This window comes from Salarias fasciatus, chromosome 17 (genome assembly GCF_902148845.1).
Source record: "Salarias fasciatus chromosome 17, fSalaFa1.1, whole genome shotgun sequence".
In the NCBI taxonomy this organism is placed as follows: domain Eukaryota; kingdom Metazoa; phylum Chordata; class Actinopteri; order Blenniiformes; family Blenniidae; genus Salarias; species Salarias fasciatus.
Window position 1 is genome coordinate 1,411,886 of NC_043761.1, and position 8,862 is coordinate 1,420,747.

Genomic DNA, 8,862 nt, shown 5'->3' on the forward strand with positions numbered 1-8,862 from the left:
CTTTTTATTCCCATGGTTCATATCTGAATTGATTTACTCCAACACTTCATCCTCTGTGAATTCTGTCTTTCATCAAAACTTTTACTTTCAACTTCACTTCCAAAGTTCTGTGAAGGTTGTTAAAAAGAGTGATTTTTGATGAAGACAGTTTAAATCTGTGTTTCACGTTATGAATTCACCTTGTGAAACTGAAACTGTTCTTAATCACTGCATTTATTGAGAAATCAGACAAAGTAAAGTAAGACAATGACTTTAATTGGAAGTCTAAGATGCTGTTTTCATCTAATGGGGGCCTAAGTGTAGATTTGGCGTCTTTCTTTGCGTTAAAATGTGAATTTTTACTTTCGAGTTCAACAGGATCCAGACTTTTACCGTAGTAACTAAATACGGCCGCACTCTGATTGGTTCTTACTGGCCCCGCCCACCACAGCAGCTCACCGGTTTTACTGTTTTGTAATGAGATTGTGCACGATAAATACATCTTCATATTTCCATCAGAAAAATCAGACATTACAAAAATTTGTGTCAATTTTTTTATGTTTGATGCCTTTATTTGGATTATTACGGTGAAGTCGCAGCCCCGCCCATTAATTTTTACCGAATGGTGATTGGACGACAACCTGTCACATGACGAACTGAGAGCGGAAGCAGAAAGCCAGACTGCGGAGAGAAGGTGAGGAAATAAATAACAACAGAAAAAAAAACGTACGGTTACAAGCAAACAAACGAAGAAACACACCGGAGCAGCCGCTGAGGGGCGGGAGGAGCACCGGGGAGGAGAACCGCGGCGGAGGGGGAGCTGCGAGGGGGTTCGGGCCGCAGGGAAGCGTCGAAGCTCCGCGACTCCAAACGGCTCAAACAGCTCTGCGCTCGGACCAACAAACAAACAAACAAACGAAACGGGAGATAAACAAGCGGTGAGGGGAAACTTCACGCCAGCTCAAACCGCTGCGTCACGCTGCCTGGTTTTTCGGGGCCTAAAACACGGGAATTTCCCCATACAGCCGTGACGTCACCACGTAAACATTGACGTAGAGTTATGGCTATTAATTAATCATCGATTCTTTGACCTTTTGGGCTTATTGGTTTATTTTAGTCTGATTTTTTTATGTTGCTGATGTATGAACTCAGTTGGCAAAGAAAGATTTCAAATTTTGTAACTGAGTTTTTACTACTGTGCTCATGTATTATTTAAAGCTCCACTTCTGTATTTTGTTCTGAGTTGGTGGATTCACAGTTGTTGATTGGTTAGTTATGATGGTCTGACTAGTTCGGTTCAGAATCAGTCTTTGATCACTTCAGATATTTATCAAGTGAAGATCCTTTCTGAAACACCTAGCCTGAGGTTATTGTTCGGATGGATTCTTGGTCAGTTTCATATTTTCATCAAAGTCTTGTGTGTATGTGTGTGTGTGTGTGTGTGCAGGCTCCCCTTGCTGCCATCAGGATGCAGAGCACTTCTAATTACCTGTGGCTGATCTCAGACCTGCTGGGTCAGGGAGCCACGGCCAACGTTTACCGAGGGCGGCACAAGGTACCCGCCGCGTTTTTTAACTTCCGGTGTGAATGTCGAAGAGGAGTAAGTCGGACGGGGTTCTTAGTTTTTCTCTTGCGCTTTTTCTCCGCCGTCTCGCCGCAGAAAACCGGCGACCTGTACGCAGTCAAAGTCTTCAACAACCTGAGCTTCCTGCGGCCGCTCGACGTCCAAATGAGGGAGTTCGAGGTCCTGAAGAAGCTGAACCACAAGAACATCGTGAAGCTGTTCGCTGTGGAGGAGGAGGTGAGTGAGGGCCGGGGCAGGCTCCGCCCCTCCGGACTCGGACTCTGACCCGGGCGTCTCTGTTCAGTCCAACACTCGTCACAAGGTGCTGGTGATGGAGTACTGCCCCTGCGGGAGTCTCTACACCGTCTTAGAGGAATCGTCCAACGCCTACGGACTCCCCGAGGACGAGTTCCTCATCGTCCTGCACGATGTCGGTGAGTCTCCGCCCGCCCGCCGGGAAACCTGGAGGTGTCTCGGAGTTGACGTGTCCCTGCGCTCTGATTGGCTCCCGCAGTGGCGGGCATGAACCACCTGAGGGAGTACGGCATCGTCCACCGAGACATCAAACCGGGGAACATCATGAGGGTGATCGGAGAGGACGGGCGCTCCGTCTACAAGCTGACCGACTTCGGCGCCGCCCGGGAGCTGGAGGACGACGAGCAGTTCGTGTCGCTGTACGGCACCGAGGAGTACCTGGTGAGCAAAACGAGCGCACCAATTCTTACAGCTCTTTTTTGCAGACTAACGAGTCTTTTCAGGGAACTTACATAAGTATTTCGCCACACAGTGTGTTAGATAAGGTAGTATCAGCCAGTCGTACAGACTGAGCTTCACCCGGACTGAGATGCTTCTGAACATTTTGTTCTGGATTTGTTTTACTCGCTGTTTCCAGCAAATTCTGTCAACTCCAGAAAATAAATTTTGATTAACCCTTTCTTTAAAAACACTCCCTATCTTTACATTTACATTTCCAAAAATCATGATACTGAATGAGAGGACGATCAAAGAGTCTCTTCATTAAGGTTTGACGTGCTGGAATGAAAAGAACATCAGGTATGCGAAACAAACACACCCAGAACAAAAGAGGCGGAGTAACACACCTTCTGTCGCTCTGCCAGTGAATGAAGTCCTCCGGCTCATCTCCCTCCCACTCCTCTTCCTCCTCCTCTTCCTCACGCTGCAGCACCCCGACATGTACGAGCGCGCCGTGTTGAGGAAGGACCACCAGAAGAAGTACGGCGCCACGGTGGACCTGTGGAGCATCGGCGTCACTTTCTACCACGCCGCCACCGGCAGCCTCCCTTTCAGGCCGTTCGAGGGGCCGCGCAGGAACAAGGAAGTGATGTAAGAGGGAGGGGCGGCGCCGTGACGACGCGCAGACGCCACGCCGCGCTCACCGCCGCCGCCGCCGCTGTGTTTCAGGTACAAGATCATCACGGAGAAGCCGTCGGGGACGATCTCCGGTCACCAGAAGTGTGAGAACGGGAAGATCGAGTGGAGCACGGAAATGCCCGTGTCCTGCAGCCTGTCCAAGTAATACACACACACACACACACACACACTGCTAATGATAAGACCTGTTTTGGGGTTGATAATCAGTTCCTCAGGGATCATCTCTGGGTCCTCTGCACTTTTCATTTTACAGTTTGAAGCAAGCTGACGACTCTGATGTGTCTTTTGTTGATCTGTGGTTTTATTTTGATACATTTCCACAACATTTCTCCTCCAGCCTCTGGCAGAAGTAACTATTTATCAGCGTTTTTACTGTGAAATTTATTTTCCTGGAAAATTTTCAGCCGTACATTAATGACACACATTTCGAGTTCCTCAGTTATTCATGGAGACTGGGCTGAAGCAAATCTTCTCTGCAAATAAACAGACATCCCCATGTAATTTCTGACATTTTTAAAAGGCAGAGGGCCTCGCATCGAGCCTTGTGGTGCACCACCTTTATATATTATAAAGGTATTCAGCCTGAGCTTCACCTTCTGCCCTGTAAGACTGAAAATTCTGTTTTTCTCTGGAGGAATAAAGCTCAGGAGTTCTTCAGGCATCGAATTTGGGTCCTCTTCACTTTTTTATTTACTTCATTTCACCAAACTATTCCCCACAGTCGCTCCTCCATCACATGAAAACAGCTGACTGTGTGATCAGGGATGGTGAAAGATGTCTTACATGCGTGTGTGTGTGTGTGTGTGCGTGCGTGCGCGCGCGTGCGTGTGTGTGCCGGTCTCAGGGGTCTGCAGAGCCTCCTCACCCCGGTCCTCGCCAACATCCTGGAGGCGGATCAGGAGAAGTGTTGGGGCTTCGACCAGTTTTTCGCCGAGACCAACGACATCCTGCACCGGACCGTGGTCTACGTCTTCAGCCTGCAGCAGGCCACGCTGCACCACGTCTACATCCACGAGTACAACACGTAAGCCCCGCCCCCGGCCCCGCCCCCTCGCCCCGACCCGCCGTGACCTGCTGTTCTGTTCGCGTCCGCAGGGCGGCGCTGTTCCAGGAGCTGCTGTGCCGCCGGAGCAGCATCCCGCTGCACAACCAGGAGCTGCTGTACGAGGGCCGCCGCCTCGTGCTCGACCCCAACCGCCAGGCCATGACCTTCCCCAAGACCTCCAGGGACAACCCCATCATGCTGGTCAGCCGCGAGTCCGTCGCCACCGTCGGCCTCATCTTCGAAGACCGTAGGAGTCCCGCCCGGCGCCGCGATCACGTCCTGCAGACCGTCTCCTGAGTGTCCTGTGTTTGTTCTCTGCAGCCAGTCCTCCCAAAGTCCAGCCGCGCTACGACCTCGACCTGGACGCCAGCTACGCAAAGGTAACCCCGCCGCCGCGACCCGACGGACCTGATAGACACGCAGCGCAGCTTCGGTTTCCATGGTGACGAGGCCGGCTGTCCTCTGCTCGCTTTCAGACGTTCGCGGGAGACGTGGGACATCTGTGGAAGACGTCCGAGTCTCTGCTGGTTTATCAGGAACTGGTGCGGAAAGGAGTCCGAGGCCTGATGTGAGTCCAGAGGACTGGAGGGGGCGTGTCCATGAGGGGGCGTGTCCCCGAGGGGGGCGTGTCCCCGAGGGGGGCGGGGCTGAGAAATTCAAACGGTTCTATTGATGATAGAGTGAGATTTAACGACAGAAGCTGATGTGAGAAAGTTATTTTTTACACTTTTTAAAAGTGTGTGTGTGTGGTGTGTGTGTGTGGTGTATGTGGTGTGTGTGGTGTGTGTGGTGTGTGTGTGTGCTTCCTGCTGGCTGGCAGCGAGCTGATGAGGGAGGACTACAGCGAGATCCTCCACAAGAAGTCTGAAGTCTTCCACCTCTGTAGCTTCTGCACGCAGCTCCTGGAGAAGACGGAGCAGCTGTGAGGAACACCGGTCTGATTCCCACCGGGAGCGCTGAGCGGCCCACCACTCAGTGTGTGTGTGTGTGTGTGTTCCCAGGCTGGAGGTGCTGATGCAGGCCAACATGCTGTCGTCTGAATACGACGAGATCTCCGACATGCACAAGAAAGTCCTGAGAGTGAGTGGGTCAGCCCGGCGCAGGACTTCTGTGTTTTCTAACTTAGTGACGTGATTTTGACGTTAAAGCGAGTGAAACGGCCGGTCCTGGACGGCAGGGCTGACGTAGTGCTCATGAGCCTCCCGGCTGCCCGCAGATCTCCGGCTCTCTGGACCCCATCGAGAGGACGTCTCAGGACATCAAGAGCAAGTTCCTGCCCGGAGGCCTGCTGACCGACGGCTGGACGCAGCAAGTGGGGACGCACCCCGAGGACCGCAAGTGAGGCCCCGAGCGTGTGTGTGTGTGTGTGTGTCGGGGTGTGTGTGTCAGGGTGTGACTCTGTGTGTGTTCTGCAGTGTGGAGAAAATCAAAGTGCTGCTGGACGCCATCACCACGATTTACCAGCAGTTCAAGAAGGACAAAGCCGAGAGACGTGAGTCACAGTCAGACTTCAGGGGAACCAGCGTCAGCCCGACTTCACTCACAGCTCGCGTGTGTGTGTGTGTGTGTTTCAGGTCTGCCATACAACGAGGAGCAGATCCACAAGTTTGATAAGTAAGTTCTTGTTTGTTCCATGAAGTCTGTCTTCTGTCCCTGCTGGTCCCTGCTGGTCCCTGCTGGTCCCTGCTGGTCCCTGCTGGTCCCTGCTGGTCCCTGCTGGTCCCTGCTGGTCCCTGCTGGTCTCTGACGGTCTCTGACGGTCTCTGGTTCTGGTTCTGGTTCCTCCCCCAGACAGAAGCTGGTCCTTCACGCCAGTAAAGCTCGCGCTCTGTTCACGGAGGAGTGCGCCATGAAGTACCGACTCTTCATCTCCAAGAGCGAGGAGTGGATGAGGTGCGTCACACCGCTGCATCATGGGACGCGCGGCCCGGCGGATTCCGATTGGCCGACGCTTTGACCCGCGGTCGCCGCGGCGACGGGGAGGCGTCCCGGTAAACAGGCGTGTGGTGTCTCTGCCCCCAGGAAGGTTCATCATGTGAGGAAGCAGCTGCTCGGCGTGTCGGGTCAGCTGATCAGCATCGAGAAGGAGGTCAGCATGCTGATGGAGCGCGCCATCAAGGTAAACAAACAAACAAGCAAACGGAGCGGTCGTCCGGTAGCGTGGCGTCAGCGTGGTGCTTCCCGTTTCAGCTCCAGGAGCAGCTTCCTCAGAAGGTTCTGCCGGTGGTGTCCAGCGGGATGAAGCCTCAGGCCTACCTGAGCCAGAACACGCTGGTGGAGATGACCCTGGGGTGAGGCGCTCTTCCTCATCCTCATCCTCATCCTCATCATCATGGTCGATCTCACTGTGTGTGTGTGTGTGTGTGTGTGTGTGTGTGTTTGCAGGATGAAGAAGTTGAAGGAGGAGATGGAGGGTGTGGTCAAAGAGCTGGCAGAGAACAACCACTTCTTAGAGAGGTCGGTCGTCCTCCAGGAAGAAGCTCTAAAGACCGACGTCAAACTAACCAGTTGTTCCTCTCTCCGCTCTGATTCGTCCGCCGTCTGGCCGGCCGGCGTTTGTGCTGCAGGTTCGGGACTCTGACGCTGGACGGCGGTCTGAGAGGGTGATTCTGCTGAAGACGCGTTTTTTTTTTTTTTTGTAAAATCCACGCTGTGACCAAGAGGAAGAGGAAGACGTCTGTAACCGCAGAGCCACCGGGCGAGCTCCACTCCCTGAAACATCGCTCCTCCTGCCGCCACCGCCGAGCGGACGCCTTCATCTGAACCAGCGTTCACCGCCGCCACACCGCCGCCTGCCTCCGAACAGCTGAACTTCTCTAAAGCACTGATTCCCTCTATTCTGAACGAGACTCCTCCGACTCATACAAACGGAAAAACTGAAGGTCAAACATGTAATCAGGCTCCATTCACCTTTGATATTAAAAACGTAAAGTTATTAAAGCACCTCTTTGGTCAGTGCCCCGGTCTGCCCCCCGGTGGTCAGAAGGGGAACTGAAAGCTGCCGGTTCAGATGAACGTGTTCGCTGAGATTTAGCGGGATTCAAGTTTATCACAGTTAATTTAAGGGAGGTTTTTTATTATTATTATTATTATTGAATTAAATGTGATTTGAGGTTATTATTTTGCTTCCTGCCTGATTTTATCATACGTCAGAGACTCCATTGTACAGAAAAACTTTGATTTTTCATATGAACAGGAGTGTGGGAGGCGTTAGGAGGTCCGGTAAAGTGACTTTATGTTTCTCCTCTTTTTATTCAGTAGTTTCTCAGAGTTCTCGTGTTTATTTATCGCTCTGTATTCAACAAACGACTCCCGGTTACCATGGAAATGCTTGTTTTTGCCAATCAGCATTAAGACAAACCTGTAAATAAATGAATAAACACGTCAGAAACTCGCTGAACGTCTGGTCTGACAGTCTGAGGTTACCTTCAACCCGATTCACTAACCTGGTCAGTAGCTGGTTATTATAACCAAAAAATCAAACTTTTCTTTTTTTCTTTCTTTTTTTGTGTTAATTTTTAAAATTCTTTTGTGGTTTTTGATCAAGAGATTTTCTTGACACAAAAACAATTTCTTTTTTCCACTTTTTCTCCCTTTTTTTTAATCTCTTCCCTCTCCTCGCCTCCCTCTCTCCTCCTCCCCCTCCCGTCAGCGCTGCTACTGGTTTCCAAGGCGACAGGATGCAGTTGTTATGGCAACGCGCTGTGACATCAAACCCTGCCGGCTCCGGACCAATCAGACGCAGGCGCACGGCGCCGCTTCCTTTTATAGAGCCGACATGTTGAAGGCCGATGAAGGAACCCGGGAGGAGGAGCAGAGGTGTGAGAGCCGGAGAGGAGGAGGGCGATCGGAGGGAAAACGCCACAAAACAAACATTCAAAAAGAACTAAAGGAAAACCACTGATGAGCTACTGAGGAACTGAAAGAAAACTAAAACCAAGCAAGGTAATGATGAGGAGGATGCAGAGTCACGTTCAGGCTGCTCCAAAGAAAAACTAGAAAAAAAGGAGTTAGAGGAGAAGAAAAAGGAGTTCACCAGAAACATTTACAGAAGTTTTTTAGGTTAAAACTTTCTAAATCAAGTCCATGTTTATAAAACTGTAAAAAACTAAATAATTTAATATTCTTATTTCCACCAAAACTGTCAAAAAAACAAAGGTTTCCTAAATAGAAGAAACAAACTTTGAAAATGTCTTTTAACCACTGAGCCAAATCAGGTTCCACACAAATCTCCCCAAATCTTTCCAACCAATATGTAACTGAGATAACTAACTAATGTATGACACCATAACTAACCAACATACGTCTAAGCTGGTTAACTAAACAACATAAAACAGTCAAAATTTTAAACATTGTTTCTAAATTACAGAAATTAATAAACTAATGACACAAAGGTCATAAATGAAGTTTTTTCTTCCTTGAAAGTTTATTTAACATCAGAATGATGAAATGTTGATTCTAATGGAAATATGTTTCATATTTCATTCAGCTTTTAGCTTTGCTTTGATGTAAAAGTGTTTTTTGTTGAAGGGGCCCCTCTCAGCGGCCCCGGGCCCCAGAACCCCTCCGGTGCGCCCCTGCCGAGGAGAAGAAAACATCCATCCTCCTCCTCTTCCTCCTCTTCCTCCTCCATGATGTCCGCCGCCGCTCCCGCTCTCCTCCGCCGGCTCTGACTCCCTCCACCTGTCCGAGGATGAGGCGCTGCTCCCCGCCCTGCCGTGCCCCGGTGAGTCGCTCCTCCGACCGGCCTCCGCGGCCCCGGTAGCCCGGGCGGCGCGCGCCTCGGGACGGGCGCTGGGCGCGCGGCAGCCCGCTGGAGACGGAGCGGCTCGTGGCTCGCGCGGCGCGCGCTGATCGGACCGGAGCGGCTCCGTCTCCCCGC

General features: G+C 51.2%; 1 protein-coding gene across 2 annotated transcripts; it reads left to right on the plus strand.

Annotated features, from left to right (window-relative positions):
* The first annotated feature begins 633 nt into the window (after nucleotides 1–633).
* Nucleotides 634–7,374, plus strand: tbk1 (TANK-binding kinase 1). 2 transcript variants are annotated; one of them, XM_030113126.1, is made up of 21 exons: nucleotides 634–673; nucleotides 1,427–1,534; nucleotides 1,640–1,780; nucleotides 1,848–1,977; nucleotides 2,058–2,239; nucleotides 2,727–2,887; nucleotides 2,966–3,076; nucleotides 3,780–3,959; nucleotides 4,031–4,227; nucleotides 4,302–4,360; nucleotides 4,457–4,548; nucleotides 4,801–4,902; nucleotides 4,982–5,060; nucleotides 5,197–5,318; nucleotides 5,396–5,472; nucleotides 5,555–5,594; nucleotides 5,772–5,873; nucleotides 6,003–6,099; nucleotides 6,171–6,271; nucleotides 6,366–6,437; nucleotides 6,548–7,374. In XM_030113126.1, exons 2-21 carry the CDS (start codon nucleotides 1,448–1,450, stop codon nucleotides 6,585–6,587), a joined length of 2,172 nt encoding a protein of 723 aa, XP_029968986.1. In that variant the 5' UTR covers nucleotides 634–673; nucleotides 1,427–1,447; the 3' UTR covers nucleotides 6,588–7,374. The 2 variants fall into 2 exon arrangements, with proteins under 2 accessions (XP_029968986.1, XP_029968985.1); XM_030113125.1 differs by lacking the exon at nucleotides 634–673 and adding an exon at nucleotides 681–917.
* The last annotated feature ends 1,488 nt before the right edge of the window (nucleotides 7,375–8,862 follow it).